Raw genomic sequence first — 24,588 nt, forward strand, 5'->3', positions numbered from 1 at the left:
TCTTGAGGTTTACTTCTATTAATCTGTGCCCAGATGAGAACTACCATTTTGGACTTGGGCTCTGCTCTTCTCTCCCTGCTTCCTCAGCTTCAGAATGCCATATGTGCAACTGGCTATCCCATCTTAAGATTACTGTCCAGCTCTCTGTCCTGCTCGGGCGGTTTTGCATGACATCATCTCTGATGCAGACCTTTGTGCTTGATACAGATCTTTGTCCTTCAGCTCATGCAGAAAGCCCGCTATATTACTTAGAACCTAAGGTAGCTTAAATTATCATTTGGATAGTGGAATACATTTTTTTCTTCTTCTTCTTCTTTTTTTTTAATCTGCTTTTATTTTCCTAGTTTCCAGCCATGTGGTTGGTATTTAAATAGAATAGTTTTGGCATCCGAGTTGGTTTACATTTATGCAGTGAACCCACTGCATTCATGGTTAAAAAAAAGAAACCTGGCATTCATGGTTAAAAAAAGAAATCCAAACTAATCTTTATACCTTTCAGGAGAAAATCTTCATTAGTCAAATATTTTTTAGCTTTAAGTAAGGATTCCTTGTGACTTTTCAGAAGTGTTTTTAATAATTTCAGATTTTCATCTTAACTGTCATCTTTAATTTCTCAAATGCTTTCACATTATTTTTTTCTCTTTGCCTGTATAATCTGAAACATTGCTAAAATTATATTCTTACCTATTTGGAGTATATAGAATGAAAGTCTTAATATTGTATACAGTCCCCAATATTTTATTTTCCTTCATACTACCATTAACATCTCAAACATCTCTTACTTGGATCTCCTTGTGAAGTTTCTGCTGAGGCATCCAATCAACTCAACCATCTACAATCAAGGATCAAGTTTGTGAGTCAAAGTGAGAACTAAAGGAGAGAAAAGTGAGAACTAAAAGGTGTTGATAGGAAAATCTAAACTTTACTATAAGTTGAATAGACTTATATAATCCATGTAGGTTGGCAAACACAATATGCAGATATGCCTTTCTGAGATTTTATATGCCTGGATGTGTTTCGCAGAAGATCCAAGCAGGGCCAATCTATCTTAGATATTAAACTTGCAGCCGGGCGCGGTGGCTCAAGCCTGTAATCCCAGCACTTTGGGAGGCCGAGACGGGCGGATCACGAGGTCAGGAGATCGAGACCATCCTGGCGAACACGGTGAAACCCCGTCTCTACTAAAAAATACAAAAAGCTAGTCGGGCGAGGTGGCAGCGCCTGTAGTCCCAGCTACTCGGGAGGCTTAGGCAGGAGAATGGCGTGAACGCGGGAGGCGGAGCTTGCAGTGAGCTGAGATCCGGCCACTGCACTCCAGCCTGGGCGACAGAGCGAGACTCTGTCTCAAAAAAAAATAAAAATAAAAATAAAATAAACTTGCAGCACCACTCAACCTCCAGCCACACACTCAGTCTCTTTTACCCTGTTCTATTTTTTTCCCACTACCCTTATTTTTTACCCTAAGAGGCAGGATTTTTTGCCTCTTAGCTCAGCTGGATCTGGGTTCTTGTCTCATGACCAGGAAGAAGTAGTCGCATGGACACTCAAAGAATGAGCAAGGCAGGAAGTTTTATTGAGTGATGAAACAGCTTTTAGTGCAGAGGGGACAGGGGTGGGGGTGGTCCCCCTACCCAAAGCAGGAGAATTCCCAATATGGCTGAGCCCGGGGCTTTTTATAGGCTCAGAATAGGGAGTGCGTGCTGACTGGCTTGCGAGTATGCAAAAAAGGTTAAAGTAAAGACATTACTCAAAAGTGGGCATGATAGTGTAGAAAACCAATTAGGAAAGGATAGGTATATGTAAAATAGGTGGAGGATGGGGATCAATCGAAAGAAAGTGCGCCAAACAGGAAGGCAGGTTCTCAGTCTGGTTCAAGGATTTACCCCGGACTGTTTCCAGCTTGAAGGTTGGATATTTCACTGGGGACCTGCCCCATCTGCCTAGGCATTTGTCTGCCTCCTGCCTCTATCATTATCACCTGAGTAATGTAATGTACTCTTCTTTTTTTAAAACATTTATTATATTTGTGATCTCTCTCACCCACTAGAATGTAATTTCTCAAGCTCCTGGACTCAAACTGTCTGCCTGCCTCGGCCTCCCAAAGTGCTGGGATTACGGGTGTGAGCCACTGTGCCAGGTCTAGAATGTAATTTCTATGCAGGCAGAGATGTGGGGGTCTAGTTTATTCACCGATGCTTTCGCAGGGCCTGGAATAAGTCGGGCACTTGGCAGGTTTTCACTGAATATTTGTTAAATGAATGAATCAAGAAGCCCTCAGTGAGTCCTACCTATATCTAGACTCTAATACATTTTTATTTTTTATGATTCCATCATTTGGGGCTTTAAGCTTCTTCCCCCACGCCCCTTTCCATAGTGTATATGCTTCTTTTTCACCTAAGTTCAAGTTTTTTCCCATAATACATTATTATACCAGGCCATCCAGTCTGAGTCTCATCTCACCACTCATCTTTCTTAATTTATACTTTGTTTAAAATATGAAAAAATGAGGGCTGGAAACTTTGTTTCTATACTCATATAACACTTTGCTTATTGTCATTGCTCTAGGAAACATGTACATTACTTTAAATGATAGCAATATTCTGAGAATTTCTTATGTTTGTATGTACCTCAAAGGTAACACCACTTGGTGAAACAGGCTTCAGACTTTATAATCATTAAACACATTAAACCTTGCTGTTTAATGTTTTCCTTTTTGAAGTCTTTTAGGAATCTACATAATATTAAGGTAAAATTCTAGGTTTAATACTGTGATAACCTAAGTACACACACAATTTTAATATTTTATCCTTTGAATTTAGGTACAAGTTATGGAAGATAAATTAAAAGCAGCTAATATTCAAACCAGTGAATCAGAGACAAGATTATATAATAAATGCCAAGATCTGGAGTCGCTAATACAGGAAAAAGATGACATCATTCAAAACTTGGAATTGCAACTTGAAGAGCAGGTTAGGAAGAATTTGATAAAGAGTTCTAAGTGTGTGCACTCATTTGTGCATAATCACAAAGATTAAAAAGAGAGAGCCTAAATTTCTATATTTGGGGAGGAATCTTGCTTATTCGGTCAACTCATAGGATTGCATCACATTTATTGGTGAAAGGTGCAAGTAAAATGGCAATCCTTTAAGTTCAGAGTGATTCCAGGCAAGATCTAACACTTTTTGGATGTGAGAATGCTCCTTAATATTCAAACATTTGAGTTTATTTATTTATTTCAGATAGAGTCTCGCTCTGTCAACCAAGCTGGAGTGCAGCGGCTCCATCTCAGCTCACTGCAACCTCCGCAACCCCCCCGCCACCAGGTTCAAGCGATTCTTGTGCCTCAGCCTCCCGAGTAGCTGGGTCTACGGGCATACACCACAATGCCCAGCTAATTTTTGTATTTTGTTTTTCAATAGAGACAGGGTTTTGCCATGTTGGCCAGTCTGGTCTTGAACTCCTGACCTCAGGTGATCCGCCCACCTCAGCCTCCCAACCTGCTGGGATTATAGGCGCCAGCCACCATGCCCGGCCAAAAGTTAGAGTTTAAACGTAGTATTTAAGTTGGGAGCATCTGGTTATCAGCAGGTATGTCTGTAAATTGTTTGCAACCAATCTTTGCTTCAGACTGTTAGTGTTGGAAATGTTCATAGAACATTACATTTTAAATATTTATATTTGATGCCAATCCTTCTGCTTAGAAACGTGTATACCATTTTTGAACCACTTTATTGGAATCAAGTAATCTAGTTTAAAAAATGTACTACTCATGCCTGTAATCCCAGCACTTTGGGAGGCCGAGGTGGGCGGATCATGAGGTCAGGAGATCAAGACCATCCTGGCTAACACGGTGAAACCCCGTCTCTACTAAAAATACAAAAAATTAACCGGGCGTGGTGGCGGGCACCTGTAGTCCCAGCTATTTGGGAGACTGAGGCAGGAGAATGGCGTGAACCTGGGAGGCGGAACTTGCAGTGAGCCGAGGTCAAGCCACTGCACTCCAGCCTGGGTGAGAGAGTGAGACTCCGTCTCAAAAATAAATAAATAAATAAATAAATAAATAATAATAATAATAATGTATTAGGAAAAAATTGCTTTGGGGTTATGTACTTAATGGTCACTTAACATCATTTAAATATGACCACTATGAAATCGTTTTGTTAAATGTGTTGTTTATTTTCAGCATTTTTTTTTTCCCATTTCTTGATAAAGACCAGTGTTTCTTTAGGTCAGTGGTTTTCAGCTTTCTACCACCCCTAGACCCTGCCTATTGTGATTTATTTGGTAGTCACATTCTCAGTAGTTTTGTGACCATAGCCAGATTTTAAGGCTGGTAAATGAGAGCTAGAATTTCACTATGTTTATTTTTCTTGGATCTTTGAAAGCTAGTATTTGAGGGGGAAAAAAAAGCCATGCCCCTAAGGAGAGTCTTATTCTCTTCTCCCCAACGTGGTTGACCCCTGTGTTACTGCTCTAAATCCTAGAACATTTCCAGAAAATGGCTTATTTTGTTGATAAATTCAGTGGATTGACTTCAGTGTATGATCTTTCAGAGAAAGAGAATAGCGGTTGCTAAAACTAGTAATATGTGCATATGGCTTTGTGGTTTCTTTTTGTATCTACTGAATAATTTTTTCTTTTAAAAATTTATTTGGTAATTTGAAAGTAGATATAGTAACTTGGAAACAAGTTTTAAGTGGATTTGCCTTGTATATTTATGGTATAACATTTCCAGACCATTGCATTTATGTTTGAACTAAACAAATTGCTATTGTTATTTCAGAAACAAATAAGAATACAAGAAGCTAAAATAATAGAAGAGAAAGCAGCTAAGATCAAAGAGTGGGTAACGGTTAAATTAAATGAGGTATTTATTGCTATATGTTTTCCTTTTCTTTACCTTTTACTTCTTTTGAATTGATACATCATCAGAATATATGATTACTCTGAGTAAAACAAAAAATTTTGATCGGTTGGTGATACTGTTGTCTTTTGATAAACTTGAGATATAGGTAGCTTTTGTTTTAATATCCGGTGTATTTTTAAAATTAAACATATTAATAGACTCATGATGATGTATAATAAACTGTAAATAACTTTATTCTGATAAGTTAATTTTAGTTCTGATTAATTTCAAATAATAATAGGACATATGTCTATATCTCATAAAATTAATGTATTTGGTAGCTGAGAAGCACACATTTTCATTTTTATGGCAGTTTAAAGCTGAAATTGTTTCCTTTAAAATAATTTTACAGTGGAAAAGGCATAAGGGGTGAAAACATTTAAAACTCTTAGTTCTGAAAAATGTAAATATTGATACCATAATTATCTAGGTTGATAGCCTATTCTGATAAATTAATCTGATATTTGTTTATCATTTCCTTTGTATTTTGCTTACACATGTAGAGAAACTAAATATTAACATTTTCTAATATTTTAATTTATTAGTACATTTTTATAATGTTATCTCTTTGTGAAAAGAATACCATTATGTTCTTTTAGCTGGAACTGGAGAATCAGAATCTTCGTTTGATCAACCAAAACCAAACTGAAGAGATAAGAACAATGCAGTCGAAACTACAAGGTACAAAAACTTTACTAAGATAGCTTAGTTGGATTTATTTGACTATATAGGCTTTTACTTTTTTTGATGTTTTAAAGATGCAATTATGGATATCATCCAAGAAGCTGTTGTCATAAAATGAAAGAGAATTTCTAAACAAACCAGAACTCCTGCACCCAAGCGAATGTTGGGCCTGAAAGCAGAAGGCAAAAAAGAGATGGAATTGATGATGTCTACCAAAGTGGTCACTACACAGATCAGAAAAACATGACCAAATACTAATTTCGCCCCTCTCTATTCTAAAAGGCCTTCCATCGCTACACTTTTTAGAAGCACACTAAGTTCCGGAGAGTCCGCCTTGCTAAAAGTACTGTATAGTGACATTAGCCTGGGAGGTCAGACATCATGGATGATGGGTACTAATCTCTAATGGTGAGGACATTTTGCTCCTTCTAAGTGATGTAGTGCTACATATCCCTGTTTTCTTGAAAGAATATAGGGGACTTTACCACACAAGATAGTGAGTTACAGGTAGTCGTATCAGAGAGACATGTACTCCAAAAGTTCAAGAAAACTTGAATTTTGACCTTAGAGAATAGACCTTTTAATGGGGATTAGGAGAGTCACAAATATACATTTGTAGCTGCATTGAAGACTTTGGAGGAGGCTTCTTGGCATCACACATGCCGAAGACATTACTGAACTTGGCATTATTTGAGGGCAGCTCTGAGGCACTTCTGTGTGTTCTTAGATGCCTGAGCTGGTGGTTACTTGCATGCAAATGTCACAACTCAGTTCGTTCATGGATCACCAGTGTTCTAATCCTTTCCCCATATGGATCTTCTAGATGAGGGTTTGAATCCAGTCAGTTGGGAGAATCAATTGATAATCTGCTGATAAACTCAAGAATATCGGTGGTGAGATTGGTCTATTTTAAAAAACATGTATCTCCAAAATTATTTCTAACTTTTGACTGGGTCACTGGGCCGGGTGCAGTGGTTCACTCCTGTAATCCCAGCATTTTGGGAGGCCAAGGTGAGAGGACTGCTTGAGGCCAGGAATTTGAGACCAGCCTGGGCAATATAGTGAGACCCCATTGCTACAAAAAATTTTTTTTAATTAGCTGGCCATGGTGGCACACACCTATACTCTCAGCTATGTGGGGGCTTGTTCGGGAGGTGAGGTGGGAGGATTGCTTGAGCCCGGGAGTTTGGGGCTGCAGTAAGCCATGATCATGTCACTGTACTCCAGCCTGAGCAACAAAGAGAGACCCTGTCTCAAAAATAAATAAATAATAATAAAGTCCAAGAGATGAATTAAATTCGTGATTAGGTGCTGACCTAATCACTTCACTAGCTATCTAAATTCTTTACCCATCTCCTCTTTTATTTTTTTCTCCAAAGAAGTGATTAAAGCTCTTTATATTGTGGTTACCATAGACCAAACCTCCCCATCTGCTTTTTTCTCATGACTGAAAACTAAGATAAGCAGAAGTCATTACAGTTATCATGGGTTGGTTTGCCCCAAGGATGATCCAAGGTTCCTTTGGTTGTTTCAGCAACCAGGTCCTCAGTTTCTTTTTCTTCACAGTGGCATACTGTGCACATTTTACCAACCCTGAACTGGTATTTGTCAATACTTGACTCTGCAGGAAGCTAGAGCTCTCTAGTTATTTATAATCTGTTTGTGTTTTGTTGTTGCTTAGAACTAACTACTCTTAAAGGGATTATTTTTCTTTCTTCAGTTAAAAATATTTTGAACATTCAAAATATATAAAACAGAATTTAAACATTGGGATGTGATACTTGTCATTGAAGGTTCCATGTTATTGTACATCAGTAAAGATGACCTTTAGGCTTTTTTTCTGGCAGAAAGAGTGATTTGTTCAAGTTTTTATATGCCTTGGTTCTATGTGTAACAAACTTTCATAAAAAATTCAAATCTTAATTTTGATTAATGACGTTGTAGAAGTTCAAGGAAAGAAGTCGTCCACTGTCTCTACACTAAAGCTTTCGGAAGGCCAGCGCCTGAGCAGTTTGACCTTTGGGTGCTTTTTATCTCGAGCAAGGAGTCCTCCTCAAGTAGTAAAATCTGAGGAAATGAGCAAGATATCATCGAAAGAACCTGAGTTCACTGAAGGAAAAGACATGGAAGGTATTTATGGACTACAGGAATTGATTGTGGCATTTTTTAAAAAGGAAAAATCATTTGCTAAGATTAATCCAAATACAGCTTAATTTTCCTTATTTTTTTCTGACAATTTGATATTTTATCAGAATGTTTCTAAAGAGAAATACAGCATTTAACTTTGTGTATCTAATTACTTTGTGTTTTCTGAGAGCCTTTGCCAGTGACGCGTAGGAGAAACTGATTTTTCCTTCTTAATATTTATTTCCTGCTGTAGGTGGAAGGGGGTATTTAAAATTAAGAAGTTTACAGTCCCGCCTACAAGATGCTGTACTTGTTTTAGCAGAGTTTCAGATTAGAACTGTGAATTTCCTATTCATTATTTATTTAAAATATAAAACATTACCTAATATTACACATGAAATTAAACATTGGCGTAGCAAACTTATAAAGAAAAAACCCTAGAGGATAAATTAATAACTGCTTTGGTTTTCCGTTAATCCTTCAAAGAAGAAAATGTTTTCCTAGATATTTAAACCCTGGTCCTGTATACAGATTTCTACTCTTCTTCTTTTCGTCTTGAAGCACTTCTATCAAAAAAAAAAGAAAAAAATCTCTCTAAATTTTGCTTCATTGCAGCTGTTGGCTTTGCCACCTCTAGCACAATCTCTTTTGTTGACTTTCCCCAGATATTTTAGAGAGACCTGAGTTTTCATCCTCTCTACTTTCAACTCCAAGTTCCTTCCCCCAGAAGAGAAAAAGTATAATGGTAAAAGTTGTGTCTATGCTTGGTTATGAAATTCTGAAAATGATATATTTTCCAATCAGAAGGCTCCTTTGCTCCTTGCTTTCATGCCATTACTTACTTTGCTCTTCTCTTCTGTCTCTCTTTTTTTTTTTTTAGACAGGATCTCACTGTGTCTCCCAGGCTGGAGTGTAGTGGCATGATCACAGCTCACTGCAGCCTTGACCTCCCGGACTCAAGCGATCCTCCCACCTCAGCATCCCTAGTAGCCGGGACTACAGACACATGCCACCATGCCCAGTTAATTTTTGTATTTTTTGTAGAGATGGGGTTTCACCATATTACCCAGGCTGGCCTTGAACTCCTGGGCTCAAGCAGTCTGCCAGTCCTGGCCTCCCAAAGTGCTGGATTTACAGGTGTGAGCCACTGCACCCGGCCTACTTGCACCTTTTTTCCTCCTTTGGAGAAGCCATTTTCATTTCCTTCCCTTTTTCTAACAGTCAGGTACAGCTGAGGTTGCCTGTACTGATGCTCTTGCTTATTTGCAGATTTAACAAACTGCCTAATACCAAATTTTAGAGTTTATTTGTTCAGCCTCTAGTTCCTTAATTATGAAGGTCCTGTCTATGTTTTCATGTTTTCAGTTTCTTTTCTACACTTCAGTCTAAAAGTTTAATTCCTTGTTTATGAAGTCAATGGTTCATTCTGTTAATTATGTTATACATAAAAATAAGCCGTATCTAAAGATATTTTTAAAAAGTGTTATTCTTATTATAAAAACACATTTTGTAGTTACGATTAAACCAAAAGTAGAGCAAGGAAGGCTTTTCTGTGTTTAATTTTCTTCACGATTTTACATATCTCAGTGTACCAAAGTTTGGTGCAAGGTTTGTTTCTTAAACTATAGCTTTGTATTTATTATGCTTAAATTTACTTTATTATAATTTAAATATTTAGTTGAAAGGAGGTGTCATTTTCTTTGCTTCTAAAATAGAATTCATGCTGTTCATTTTTTTGGTGATTGCTTTCTTTGATAGTCAAAGTTGCCCTGTTTCACATTTTGCTTCTTGTATTATCTCTCTTTAGACTCTCTCAGTTTTTTTTCCCCCAACATGGTTTTTTTTGTAAAAACCAATTTGGAAACTATTATATTGACATGTTAGGGCTCTGAGTTTTATATAAAGCTTATAGTTTTCAAAAACTTATGTTTAAAAAAGATGTAAGACTAACACAGGATAATGTAAATGATTTATATGAAATTTTTGGTTTATTCCTTTAATAAAAAAGTAGAGGCAGGGTCTTGCTCTGTCACCCAGGCTGGAGTGCAGTGGCTGATCATAGTTCACTGCAGCCTTCAGCTCCTGGGCTCAAGCAATCATCCTGCCTCAGCCTCAGTGGTGTAGTACCTGTGCTACAGGTACACACCACTGCACCCAGCTAATTTCTACAGTGTCAATTTCTACAGTGTATCTACATAAAGCTAAATGTACAGAAATATTATATTCTTAAAGGCAGCATGCTGATATGATGTATCCTTTTCTAGAAATGGAAATTCCAGAAAAGTCTGTTGATAACCAAGTTCTAGAAAACAACAGAGGCCAGAGAACATTGCATCCAACCCCTTGTGGCTCGGAACAGAATCGGAAAACAAGAACAAGCTTTGCCACAGAGGGTGGTGTCTCCCAGAATTCTGGGGCTCCAGTGAGTGACTGGAGTTCTGATGAGGAAGACGGGAACAAAGGAAGATCCAAGTCCAGATGTACATCCACCCTCTCTAGTCACACATCTGAGGAAGGGGTCCAGTGTAGCAGGATGGGGAGTGAAATGTATCTGACAGCATCTGATGACAGCAGCTCTATATTTGAGGAAGAGACTTTTGGCATAAAGAGACCAGAACACAAGAAGCTATATTCTTGGCAGCAGGAGGCACAGTGGAAAGCTCTAAATAGTCCTCTCGGAAAGGGAAATTCTGAATCGAGTAAAAAGGAGCAAGATAGTTCCTCGGATGAACTGAATAAAAAATTTCAATCTCAGAGACTTGATTATTCATCTTCATCGAGTGAGGCCAACACCCCAAGCCCTATTTTGACCCCAGCTTTAATGCCAAAGCATCCTAACTCACTCTCTGGAAAAGGAACACAATTAGTGCCTTCATCACACCTGCCACCCCCAAAGTTAAGGATTCCTAATGTTTTCAGTATAAGTGTAGCACTCGCCAAAAGGCACTTAAGCCAGCCACAGTTAAGCTCCGACAGGATGTGTGGTACAAATAGAAATGCTATAAGCATGATACGACCACTGAGACCTCAGGAAACTGATCTTGATCTAGTTGATGGTGACAGTGCAGAAGTTTTAGAGAATATGGACACGAGTTGTGATGATGGATTATTTTCCTATGACTTCTTGGACTCTCCAAATTCAGATGACCAGGAAAACTGTGACTCAGTAAAGAAGGCGGCGTGCAGCAAACCTCCAACTCCTCCCCTGCACCGTTTTCCTTCTTGGGTAATTATATCGCTGCACGTAGCACATACACAGTAGTTTTTTTCTCAACACTCATTTTTCTTTCTTTCTTTCTTTTTTTTTTTTTTTTTTTTGAGAAGGAGTCTCGCTCTGTTGCCCAAGCTGGAGTGCAGTGGCGCAATCTCAGCTCACTGCAACCTCCACCTCCCGGGTTCAAGTGATTCTCCTGCCTCAGCCTCCTGAGTAGCTGAGACTACAGGCATGCGCTACCACGCCTGGCTAGTTTTTGTATTTTTAGTAAAGACAGGGTTTCGCCATGTTGGTCAGGCTGATCTTGACCTCCTGACCTCAAGTGTTTCTCCTGCCTCGGCCTCCCAAAGTGTCCATACTCATTTTCAAGTTTTACTTTGTCTTTTCTTGTTTCCTTTCAAATCCAGCTTTGTTCTGACATTTTCCAGTTTTTAGACTACAATTTCTTCTCTTCCCTCACTGAGTTCTGAATCAATTAAGAAATAAGATAATGACAAGACAGATGGGAGATCAAGATATTACCTTATTTACTGATAAAACTAATTTTAGAGAATTAGTGGGCAAATGAGCTTTCTAATACTGAACCAAAGATTCACCCATTCCCAGGAAGCCCTGGACCACCACAGGATTCTGCCAGTGAAGCCGTGTCCCTCTAAAACTTACCACCTTGAAAAACAGAACAGATGGTTGTTTTCTGCAGGCAGCTATTTCTCAAGAGAAAGGGGAGAGGAAGCTGCCAGGCTCTGCGTGCCCAGTTTCTCCTTCTCAGCTTACCAATCACATTAAGCCACTCTTCCTCTTGGGGAGGGGAAAGTGAATAGGTAGAGAGGGATCAGCAGTGTTCAATTACTGGAGGTTCCTCCATGTGGAAGAAAACGTTGGGGGTAGGAAAGAAGGGTTCCCCCTAACTGTGATATTTTGGGTGAATTCTGAACCAGGATACTCTTGTTAGTCATCAGTTTTTGAACTTAGTCATTTATCTGATTGGCTTTAAGATAAATTTAATTTCCTTTTTGAGCTTATATAGCCATTGGTTTCCAAAGCATCTTTCTACAGACCTAGTATAGATTAAATCTTCTTCCATTGAAACATTGACTATTAGTAGGATAACATTGCTAGACTAAAAAAAAAAAAATCCTATATTTGAAATAAAATGAAATGATCTGTTTAATTTTAATTTTTATTTTTTTTTATTTATTTATTTTTGAGGTGGAGTTTCACTCTTGTCTCACAGGCTGGAGTGCAATGGCACCATCTCAGCTCACTGCAACCTCTGCCTCCCGGGTTCAGGCAATTCTCCTGCCTTAGCCTCCCAAGTAGCTGGAACTACAGGTGTTTGCCACCACACCCGGCTGATTTTTTTGTATTTTTAGTAGAGATGGGGTTTCACCATGTTGGCCAGGCTGGTCTTGAACTCCTGACTCCAGGTGATCCACCCACCTTAGCCTCCCAAATAATGGGATTACAGGCGTGAGCCACTGCACCTGGCCTGAAATCATCTGTTTTATAGATTTAAGTTTTTCTTCACATACTGGCATAGTTTAACCTTTGACCTAACCTTTGACCTCCAGAGAAACATCTGGGTTGCAAGACTTTTTTGGTTTTTGGTGTCATGTTCTTTTATTATTATATTTTTTAATTTTGTGACTGATGCAGTTTTAAGCAAATTAGGGCAGACATGTTTTTCTAATATAAATTCAGACCTTAAGATATATGTGTTCTTATTTGCTTTCAAGAGGACATTTTATTTCAATATCCACATGAAACCTTCTGTAGTTTATTACTAAATTTTGGATAGCACAGGAAAGGGGAAGTTAATGTCATGTGAATCTCTGGAATTCCAATTATGTTATACTTTAGGCAGTGAGAAATTGAAATCTTGCCTATCTTATGATGTTGAGATTTTCAGAGATTTAGATTAGGCTTTTAAGTTCGTTTTATTTGGCAACCCATTCTACTACTTTTTTTTTTTTTTTTTTTTCCCACTTTGTCTTCTCTTACTCTCCTGAAACTATTCAGTCCTGAAAAAGTAGTATTGCTTTTCAAAAGCCTTCCAGCAGACTGGCCAAGTCTAAGATTTTATTTCTGTGTTTGTTAGGTATTTTCAGGTTTCAAGGAAAAGAGATGTATTCTAGTTACCTCAATAAATATGTTTGTTTTAAGAATTTCTAAGAGTTTATTTTAAGGCATAGCCTATCCTTATTGAACTAGAATACCATGCAAATTACAACAGTCACTCTAGAGGGACAACTTGTGATGAGTCAGCAGTACCTCTGCCAGAAACAAGTGACATCCATTGCCCCTGTTCCCAGTGAGTCAGCTTGTCCTCCCAGGCCTCCAGTCCCCTCTCTTGAATTCCACTACTAACTACTTTCCCCCACTCTCCTAGGGCTTCAGACTGCCTCCGTCTCCTGCTTACTGCCTTATTGTTATATGTCTTTCTGTTGCTGTCTGTGTGTGTGTGTATCTCACGCTCAAAGAAACTGCATCTGATTCATTCAGCCAGACATTTTTCAATCTAAAATGTCCCTGATAGTCAGCGATTTCATGCCAGTTACCTCTTAGGCCAATGGCTGTGCTGAAGAGGATGGCCTTAGTTGCCCACTATTTCCTGGACGGTCAACTGTGTCCGAGTTAGACCCATTACAAAATTCAGGACATGTTGCTATATGCATTAGGAACTGCCTGTGGTCCCTTTTCTCAAGGGGGCAGGGCTAATAACCTGTCCAGTACCTGTTTCAGAGATTTCTCAGAAGAGAAGAGAAAACAAAATTCTACTTTTGGAACAAGATAATATAAATTCCATTGCAATTCTCATATTCATTTCTTGTTTGACTTTAGGTATCGCTTCTACTTGAGTGAAATGTACATTGATATAGGAAGGTGATAGCATTTAATGCTACTCTGTGTATGACTTCTGACTTCACGCTTTTCCTTTCTTTGTTTAACCATGTTCCAGAACAGTAGAATATTAAAAGTGGTGTTTATGTGTAATCAATTATTGGGAGTGGTTTCTAGCTTAATGTTATAGCCATTCATGGTTTTTCTCCCCACCGCCAACCATATTCTAGAATGCTAAGGATATTAAAGGTGGTGTTTATGTGTAGTCAGTGATTGTGAAGAAGCTTTCTCTTACTTTTTCTCACATCTTCAAAAGAATTTATAAAACAAAAATGTGGGAAAAAGATAAATAATGGAATAATTAACAGATGGAGAAAAATCTCTGCAGTACTATTCACAATGGCATATTTTAGTTGGCACCGATGATGGTTTTATAATAATGCTGTACTCTAGTGAATCTTAAATGAAGAACAAATGAAAAACATGTGTATTGAACATAATCTTTTTTTTTTTTGGCTTTAAATACCCTGTTCAAACTCTCTCTTTTACACTAGGAAAGCAGAATTTATGCTGTAGCCAAATCAGGTATTCGAATGTCTGAGGCCTTCAATATGGAGAATGTTAATAAAAGTAAGTGCTTTCACATGCTGCCACCTGGATGAACCTTGAGGACTTTGTGCTAAGGGATAGTATAATACAAATACATGGTACAGTCACAAAAAGAGAAATACTGTATGATTCCACCTAAAGGAGGTATTTAAAGGGTCAAATTCATAGAAACAGAAAGTAGAATGGTGGTTACCAGGGGCAGGGTGTGCGTGGAGAAGCGAATTTATTGTTTACTGGGTATAGTGTTTCAGATTTGCAAAATGAAAAAGTTCTATAGGTCTGTTTTACAACAGTGTGAATACACTTAACATTACTGAACTGTACACTTCAAAATGATTAAGATGGGCCAGGCATGGTGGCTCATGCCTGTAATCCCAGCACTTTGGGAGGCTGAGGCAGGCAGATCATGAGATCAGGAGGTGAAGACCATCTTGGCTAACACAGTGAAACCCCATCTCTACTAAAAATACTAAAAAATTAGCCAGGCATGGTGGCGGGCGCCTATAGTCCCAGCTACTCGGGAGACTGAGGCAGGAGAATGGCGTGAACCCGGGAGGTGGAGCTTGCAGTGAGCAGAGATAGTGCCACTGCACTCCAGCCTGGGCGACAAAGCAAGACTGTGTCTCAAAAAAAAAAAAAAAAAAAAGATTAAGATGGTATATTTTATGTTCACAATAAGAAAAGTTTAGAAAAGTGATTTGTATTGCTATTTCATTTGCTAAGAACTTCCTAAATGTCTAAATTCATTGGAGTAAAGAGTTGTATAAACTTTCAAAAAATGATTTCTAGGGTTGCTGATTTGTCTTTTAAAATTGAAATTCGTCTTAGTGTAGGGACTCAAATACACTCAACTCTGATGTGTATTTTTTTACCTGAGAGAGACTAAATCAGAGAAACTGTGGCATTTCAGCTGTTTAAAATGGTAAAAATATAGCCTTCTATGTCCTTTTTTGCCAGGATTTAAAACACATTTCCCCTTTCTTTATTTCTTCCAAAAAATTCTTATTGAAACAATGCATGCTCATTATAAAAAATGAAACCAATCAACAAGAACTGTCTGGAATAAAAAGAAATTTCCCTGTGGTTATTTTTACTACCTCCTCCCTATTCCACCACTAATTCATATGTTAGAGGTAACTATTGATATTCAGTTCCTGTTCAGCTATCTGCAGTTCTTTCCATTCAGGAAATTGTTTTTTTTTTTTTTTTTTTTGAGGCAGCGTTTTACTCTGTCACCCAGGTGGGAGTGGAGTGGTGTGATCATAGCTCACTACAGCCTTGAACTCCTGGGCTCAAGAGATCCTCCCGCCTCAGCCTCCTGGTTAGTTAGGACGACAGGTGCACGCCACCACGCCTTGATACTTTTTAAGATTTTTTGTGGAGATGGGGGTCTCACTGTGTTGCCCGGACTGGTCTCAAACTCCTGGCCTTAAGCAATCCTCCTGCCTCAGCCTCTCATGGTGCTAGGATTACAGGTGTGAGCCACTACACTCAGCTAGGAAATTATATTCCAATATTTCAGCATCAGATTTACCTGACAAAGGCTTAAGAACAGTGGTTTTGGTTTTTGTTTTTGTTCAAGACCAAGTCTCGCTCTGTCGCCCAGGCTGGAGTGCAGTGACATGATCTCGGCTCACTGCAACCTCCCCTTCCTGGGTTTAAGCAATTCTTGTGCCTCAGCCTCCCAAGTAACTGAAGTTACAGGTGTATGCCACCATGTTTGGCTAATTTTTTTTTTTTTTTTTTTGAGACGGAGTCTCTCTTTGTCGCCCAGGCTGGAGTGCAGTGGCCGGATCTCAGCTCACTGCAAGCTCCGCCTCCCGGGTTTACGCCATTCTCCTGCCTCAGCCTCCCGAGTAGCTGGGACTACAGGCGCCCACCACCTCGCCCGGCTAGTTTTTTGTATTTTTAGTAGAGACGGGGTTTCACCATATTAGCCAGGATGGTCTCGATCTCCTGACCTCGTGATCCGCCCGTCTCGGCCTCCCAAAGTGCTGGGATTACAGGCTTGAGCCACCGCGCCCGGCTGGCTAATTTTTATTTTTAGTAGAAACAGGGTTTTGCCATGTTGCCCAGGTTGGCCTCAAACTCCTGGGCTCAAGTGATCCACCGCCTTGGCCTCCCAAAGTCCTGGGATTACAGGTGTGAGCCACCATGCCGCACCAGAACAGTGGTTTTGATACCATGCTGGTAATAGGGTTATGAATAGTCAGAGAATATCTTCCTATGTACTGCTCACTGAATTGGTTGGTAAGCAGTTGCCAATACTTAGTTCTGCCCAGCCTGAGCAAAGCATGCATGGAGATTCCAAGGAAATAAAAGCTATGGTTCTTGCTCTCAAAGAGCTTACAGTCTAGTTGGGGAACTAGCACACATGAGGAAATAACGAACCATGTAAAAAAGTGTATAAATAAACCTGTAAATGCCATTATCTATAAAGTAGACTATACAGTTAGTAATCATGTATTAATCCAATTTCTCTTTAAATGGAAATTATACTAATTTGTATTCATAAGAAAAAGACCAATGTGCTAATTAGATTTTTTAAAAATGTTGTTTCCTGTTTTTCTGTTTCAGATTCTGTTGCAGCCCTTTCCTATACCACATCAGGGCTTTATACATCTCTGATATACAAGAACATGACGACCCCAGTGTATACAACTTTGAAGGGGGTAACTCATTATTGTTATTGTTAAAACATGTGCTTCTCTTCATGCTGGATCGAGGAAATTGTTAATTCAAGCTCCAGGTTCCATTCTTAACATTTTACACAGGCTCTCCCTTTATAGAGAGTTTTACAAGTTCACATTAACATATCATAAAAAAGAAGCAATGGAAAAGTCTGGAGAAGACACTTATCAGAATATTAGAGGTCTGAGCCAATTTTTGCTGTGTCCCGTGTAATTGATTCCCCCACCTTCCCATGGCCATGAATTGTTTAAAGGAGACATATTATTAATAATGTAAATGAAAACTCCTAATTTAGGCAGATCTTTGTATCAATGCCAGGGTACCCCTTGCTTGCTTGAAGTATTAATTAAAAGAAGGATTGTCAGGTATTGACAACCTTATATTTTCAGAAATCTTTTATAATTGCTAATTAGAATTCAGGGTTTAACAAGATGAGTTTGATAACAGCAAAATACATTCCCGAATTCCTTTTAAAAATCATATGCTAGCTGGGCACGGTGGCTCACATCTGTAATTCCAGCACTTTGGGAAGCCGAGGCGGGCGCATCACGAGGTCAGGAGTTCGAGACCAGCCTGGCCAACATGGCAAAACCCCATCTCTACTAAAAATATAAAAATTAGCCGGGCGTCGTGACAGGCACCTGTAATCCCAGCTACTCAGGAGGCTGAGGCAAGAGAATCCCTTGAACCTGGGAGGCGGAGGTTGCAGTGAACCAAGGTCGTGCCATTGCGCTCCAGCCTGGGCAACAAGAGCAAGACTCCATCTAAAAAAAAAAAAAAATCATATCCTGTGACTTCTTCCTGTAAAACTTTCTGTTATCTAAAAAGAGTGATAACCTTAGAGATTGATACAGGGAGGTTGTTCCGCTTTTCTTTAGGAGGCGACCCTAATAACTAGCAGCCTTTTCTTGGATGAGTGGTAACATTAGGGATGAATACAGGGAGGTTGTTCCACTTTTCTTTAGAAGGCGACCCAAATAAGTAGCAGCCCTTTCCTGGATGACTCATCTGGGTCAGAGGAAGAAGACAGCTCCAGATCCAGCTCCCGGACGTCAGAGTCAGACTCACGCAGTAGGAGTGGGCCAGGCAGCCCCAGAGCCATGAAACGAGGTGAGGGAAAATCACGGGCATATGAGGCAACTCCAGATCGTTCTGAATATTAATTGGGAATTTTATCTCCATAACAGGATATTTTTTAAATTAAAGAACTTGCTTCAGACCCTAGTGAAAAGAACTTTAGCCTATGACTGATATGTTTACAGTCCTAATTCTCTTCTTAATTCTCTGTGATTTCAAATAAATTATATAGTCTTTTTTTTTTTTTTTAGCCTTTTATTGTCTGTGAGAGGGAGATCACTTTATTGTTGGAATAAAGTGAGATAATTGGCCAAAATGAGGTTTCTCTCTTGGCATTTTGGACAATTTGTGAAATAGACGTATTTCAGCTAAATTTGTTACATTGCTAACTGGCAGAAAATATACCTTAAAATTTGTCAATTAATCTGATGTTAAAGTGAAGAACAACCAAAGCTTTACTTGGGATATGTCTATGATTTTTAGTGGATTCTGTGTGTGGGTAGCGGTTACAGAGAGATCTACCTCCACTAAATGACATCTGTATTTTATGAAAAGCCCTTAATGCAGCATGGTGTGTCTGTTGGTTTTCAAACTGTGTTCCGTGGAACCTCTGGGTACTTCCAGTCCCCTCGACTTCAACTGGAGCTGCTCAGCCTTCCTAGGATTCACATTTTGAGCTTCCACTGGTCTTCTTGCTCTCAACTTGCCCCTCTATGGCCAGAATCAGGTTATGTCACACTTTCGCTGGAAACACTGCAGTGGCTCCTCACAATGGATATAAGGATTCGGTCATGTACTTGACCCCATCTCCTTTCTTCTGTGTACTCAGCTCCAGCCTCACTGGCCCTCTTGCTATTCTGGGACATGACAGGCATGCTTGCATTTCAGGATCTTGGCACTGCTGTTTCCTCCAGCTGGTGTTCTTCCCCTAGATGTCTGTATAGCTGACTCCCTCACCTCCGTCAGCAAACGCTGCCTTCTCAGTGAGGTCCACCCTGACCACATCACTCAAATTGCAGCCCTTTGTCTTTCTTCTGTTGCCAGATCTTTTTATTCCCTTTAGTCTGCTGTTGTTATTATTCCATAGCACCTACTGCCTGTTTGTCAGTGGTCTCCTTCCACTAGAATCTGTTCCATGAGAGCCAATATTTTTGTTGTTTGCTCTATCCCTAGCATCTAGGACAGTGCCTGGCACACTGGCCCTGGTCCTGGGAGCCTGAGATTTGTGTTCCAACATTGCCCCTGCCTAACTCTTTGACTTTGGACAAATCCTTTAATCTCTGGGCTTTAGTCTCCTTAGGGCATTAGCCATGACAATCTGTGAGGTCCCTATAGGTCTAAATTTTTGTTTATTCTATGAAAAATAAAGATAGAGCAACTGTTACTTGTCTGAGTCAAATAAAAAGTAGTGTCACAAGAGTGACATTGTTCTAATATGCCCCTTAAATGTTAATATATATTTTGAAAAATTGCTGGATACTTTTATAAATAATTACCTAAGTCCTCGATTTTATTTAATATATTCTAAATGTCCAATTGTAGTGACCTACGAAATGTGGCTTGCAACTCCCAAGTCGTTTTCTGTAAAGGCAAATGAATTATTGTATAAATGATCCATTGAATTTTATGTTATAGCTGCTGGCAAGTGAAAGAAATTGTTTATATCTTTCAATCTTATTGCTTCTCTTTTATGAAAGATTTTAAAAATCTGTAAACTGCTTAGTAGTTTATGAAACTTGAATGAAAAAATACTACTGAATTGTGTTTTTTTTAAATGTGAAGTTACTTTAAAAGTGATTACAGAAGTTAAGAAATTTAAAATGTGATTGTGAAAATCTTGATAAATTAAGATTCAACATTTGTTTGCCTATATATCAATGTATAAATACACATATTTTTAATTTTTAATAAAAGATACATGAGTAGACTCTTGCATATATTTTATATATGTAAAATAGCTGTGATTGTAATCATACCAAAATATGATTCCTGTTCCTTTCACTTCCTTAGAGATTTATGTGACAGTCCCTACCCCTTAGTTCTGTTTTCTGCTTTAAAAGTTATTCATGTTGGGAGGCCAAGGCAGGCAAATCATGAGGTCAAGAGATCAAGACCATCCTGGCCAATATGGTGAAACCCCATCTCTACTAAAAATACAAAAATTGGCTGGGTGTGGTGGCGCGCACCTGTACCCCCAGCTACTTGGGAGGCTGAGGCGGGAGAATCACTTGAACCCAGGAGGCGGAGGTTGCAGTGAGCTGAGATTGCACCAGTGCACTCCAGCCTGGCAATAGAGTGAGACTCTGTCTCAAAAAAAGAAAAAAAAAAGTTATTTATGGCCAAGGGAATGAGAATAAATCTAGTCTAGGGAGGCTTATGGTTTAGGAATAATTGCATTCTGTAGGAACACTCAGAGCCGGTGTTTGGCCCTCCCCAGTATTAAATACTGACTTGATTTCTTTCTTTGTTCTCTTAGGTGTGTCTCTGTCCTCTGTGGCTTCTGAAAGTGATTATGCTATTCCTCCTGATGCTTACTCCACAGACACGGAGTACTCACAGCCAGAGCAGAAGCTCCCAAAAACTTGCTCATCTTCCAGTGATAATGGGAAAAATGTAAATATTGAATATGATTTTTAAAAAGTAATGAGTCAGTTTGAGCCTCCAAAAGGAAACTGAAAATGCTTTTTTCTATCTTTTAAAAATTAGGAACCACTGGAAAAATCTGGTTATTTATTAAAAATGAGTGGTAAAGTCAAGTCTTGGAAGCGGAGGTGGTTTGTTCTTAAAGGTGGTGAATTACTTTACTACAAATCTCCGGTAAGTGAAAAATGTTTTCTGTTTAGAACGTAATTCCTCAAACTATAAATCAGATGCCTGGTTGATTTCCTTCCCATAATGCAAGTAATGATACAAAGCATTTCTTATTTTTACTGTTAAAGTTAATCACTTTCCATTTGTTTTTCTCTTTCATACAGAGTGATGTAATTAGAAAACCCCAGGGCCATATTGAACTTAGTGCTTCCTGTAGTATTTTAAGAGGAGATAACAAACAAACAGTTCAGGTACTTAACTTTTTTTTTTTTTTTTGTATCATGCCAAACTCGATTCTCAATTATCCAACCTAATGGAAAGGAGATTGGATAATTCAATGTTTCTTTATTCACTTTGATGCCTGGAAAGTATGTGAAACTCCAAGGATTTTTGTTAAAACTATAATGTAAGTTAGGTTTGTATTGGGTGACTCCCACCACACTTTACCTTTCTTCCTTTATACTCTTCTTTCTTCATATTTAATCTCCTAGGTATTTTCAGCTATCAAACTGTGAAGCTATTTTAAGGAAGGGTTATCTGGTAAATGAATTCTCAATAAGATGTTAGTTATATAATGTACTATGAAATTCAAGTATGTTTGTATTTTAATATAGACTCTGAAAATGATAGTTCTTATATGAACTTCAGATGCCATAACACCTAAGTGGGAAATATATTGGTGAGCAGAGGGACTGTACTGCCAAGCAAGTCACACTGTAGGGGTAGCTGCTGCCCATTTTACTCACACGTAAGGCCAGTCTTGCCAGAAATCTGTTAAATTTAAAACACAGGCTGTTGAGATATTCTAGTATGTGTAATTTAAATTCAGACACTTTATTTCTGAAATGTCTTCAATAACCATTATTTTCTTATATTGCTTGTTTGGAGGGTGGAAGACAACTTTGCCAGAAAGGTACATTATCAATGTTTCCAATGAATTGTACCTGAAAACCCCTCAAAAATTTAGAAAGGAGAATCAAGGAAAGATTTGGCTTTGGTCATGGCAGTTAGGAATCATTTGTAAGCTTCTGAAATATTTGGAAAATTTGCAATGTGGCTAATTTGAGACTGGAAAATTCTGAGTTCATAATATCTAATCACATGTTAGTTCCAAGAATTTCTCTTCTTATATGCAAGATCTTATTTTACTTATAGTTGATTTCTTCATTTGTATTAAGAAAGCTCTTGTTTAGTTGCTAAAAAATGTGTTATTTTATTATAGTCTTTAATCATTCTGCTCCTCATTTCAATAAGTAGGAACCTGGCCGAGCATGGTGGCTCACACCTGTAATCTCAGCACTTCAGGAGGCTGAGGTGGGTGGATCACAAGGTCAGGAGATCGAGACCATCCTAGCTAACATGGTGAAACCCCGTCTCTACCAAAAATTCAAAAAAATTATCTGGGTATGGTGGCGGGCACCTGTAGTCCCAGCTACTTGGGAAACTGAGGCAGGAGAATGGTGTGAACCCGGGAGGCGGAGCTTGCAGTGAGCCGAGCTTATGCCACTGCACTCCAGCCTGGGCGACAGAGAGAGACTCCGTCTCAAAAAAAAAAAAAAAAAAAAAAAGTAGGAACCTGTAGCACATTTAAGCGAGGAAGGGAAAATGTGACAAATAAACAAGATATAAAATCATAACCCCAAAATTAAGTAAACTGGAGTAACAAAATTATTTCCACAAAAATTTAATTGCTGTAATTCTCACAAAGTGGTTAAAATGTTCTAAATGCTATGGAGTCATTTATTTAGAACCTGGGACTTGAGGTTTAGCATGTTTGCTTCCATGTTAAGTGATGACGTTCGAATAATGAACAAGGAAATGCTAACAATCCTAAATCTTCACAATTTTCTTTCCTATACCTTTCTCGTTGCATTCTAGTTGACCACTGAAAAACACACATACTATCTGACTGCAGATTCTCCCAATATATTGGAAGAGTGGATTAAAGTGTTACAGAATGTCCTTCGAGTCCAAGCTGCCAACCCACTTTCCCTGCAGCCTGAGGGCAAACCCACCGTGAAGGGATTGCTCACTAAGGTAGGAACCTCCTGTGTATAGCAGTGTCCCGGGCAACTATGGGCATGAGCCCATGATCGCTGAAAATGGGATGTCAGAGCATATATATATTGAATATTTATATGATCCTGGGGATAGGAAAGGGTGTTTTTAAGTATGATGCCCAAGGCAAAAGCTATAAAGATGAAAAGAAGACAAATTTGACTATAATATGTAAAAATGTAAAGGCTCTATTAAAAATTCTATGAGCAGAATTTTTAAAAGAAGGATTGAAAAACTTTGAGGAGGTATTTGAAACATGTGAAAACTGGTTAATATCATTAATATTTAACACTTTTTTCTAACTGGTAAGCAAACAATGAACACCAGTTGGGGGAAAAGGAACAAAGGACTCAATGGGAAAGAAGGAGAGATCATCGAGATTGGAAGGAATACAAATGATCAATAAGCATATGGAAAAACATTTTACTGTCACTCAGAATTTTTTTAAAAGCACAGAGTGAAATAATAGGTGTCACTTTTTAAAATCTGGTGAAAAGTAAGACATTTTTACAAATTTTCAAATCTAGTATTGACAGATTAAGAAATCTGCTAGTTTCTGCAATTATAGAGGCAGTAGAAAATAAATCTGCTAGTGAGAGTATTACTCCACAAGGCAGTTTGGCAGTATGTTGGCTGAAGTGTTAACTTAGCCAATAATTTTGAGTGAACAAATCAATATCAAATATTTTAAACACACACACACACACACACACACATTCATATATATCTCCTTTGATCCAGCAATCTCCGTTTTAAAAATTTATCCTTAGGAAATGGTCTTAATTTGCGAAAGATTTAATTATGAGATGTTCCTCGCAGCATGTTTCTTTTCCTATTTTAAAAAACGAGGTATGATTAATATATCTGAAATGCACAGATCTTAAGTGTAGAGTTTGATGAGTTTTGAAAGCTATTTACTGTTGACTCTATTAAGATGCAGAACATGACCATTACCCCAGAAAGATTCCCTGCACAGCATGATTCATAATAAACAAAAATTGGGACCAACTTAGACATAGGGTAAGGTATAGCTTAAAAAAAATGTTTGTACAACCATATAATGCTTTACTATGCAGCCTTTTAAATGTTGTAAAAGAATATCTAATGCTATAGAAATATGATATATTGTTAGGTAATAAGTAGAGTGCAGTGTTACATTATTATCCCTTATTTGTTGTAAGTATTTATAGAAAAATGTCTGAATGGGAAATATACCAAGGTATATTGGTTATCTCTGTAATTTTATTTTATTTTTGCTTAATTCTGTTTTTTTTTTTTTACAATAAGTATTGACTTATACTTAATATTATTTTTAAGTTTTAAAAAGTCCTATTGGTCACTTTTTAAAAATACAATAAAATATTTATACACACATAATCACTCCTCATTCATGTACTCTGATTATGTAAGAGGTGGAAAATTAGATGGAGAGGAACAATGCTACTGTGTAGTTTATATTTATTAATAATGTGGGAATGTAGGTGGGAGCTATTCCATAATATTTAAAAAGACTGACAACTATAGCAAAGGTAAAAAATAATTCACCATTGCATTAAACAAAGAGATATAC

At 38.2% G+C, this 24,588-nt stretch overlaps 1 protein-coding gene across 7 annotated transcripts in view; it reads left to right on the forward strand.

The window, feature by feature from the left end:
- The window catches only part of LOC105464933 (pleckstrin homology, MyTH4 and FERM domain containing H2), a 126,781-nt gene that overhangs the window by 46,795 nt on the left and 55,398 nt on the right, over positions 1–24,588 (forward strand). For 6 of the 7 annotated variants that reach the window (XM_011713070.3, XM_011713073.3, XM_011713072.2 and 3 more), the window contains 12 exons: positions 2,820–2,969; positions 4,784–4,867; positions 5,506–5,587; positions 7,535–7,720; positions 9,982–10,943; positions 14,327–14,402; positions 16,959–17,053; positions 18,038–18,182; positions 20,626–20,762; positions 20,856–20,966; positions 21,125–21,211; positions 22,839–22,997. In XM_011713070.3, coding sequence (XP_011711372.1) covers positions 2,820–2,969; positions 4,784–4,867; positions 5,506–5,587; positions 7,535–7,720; positions 9,982–10,943; positions 14,327–14,402; positions 16,959–17,053; positions 18,038–18,182; positions 20,626–20,762; positions 20,856–20,966; positions 21,125–21,211; positions 22,839–22,997 — 2,274 coding nt within the window. The remainder of the gene's footprint in view (positions 1–2,819; positions 2,970–4,783; positions 4,868–5,505; positions 5,588–7,534; positions 7,721–9,981; positions 10,944–14,326; positions 14,403–16,958; positions 17,054–18,037; positions 18,183–20,625; positions 20,763–20,855; positions 20,967–21,124; positions 21,212–22,838; positions 22,998–24,588) is intronic. The other variant, XM_011713076.3, reaches the window with a different exon arrangement.

This window comes from Macaca nemestrina, chromosome 13 (genome assembly GCF_043159975.1).
Source record: "Macaca nemestrina isolate mMacNem1 chromosome 13, mMacNem.hap1, whole genome shotgun sequence".
In the NCBI taxonomy this organism is placed as follows: Eukaryota; Metazoa; Chordata; class Mammalia; order Primates; family Cercopithecidae; genus Macaca; species Macaca nemestrina.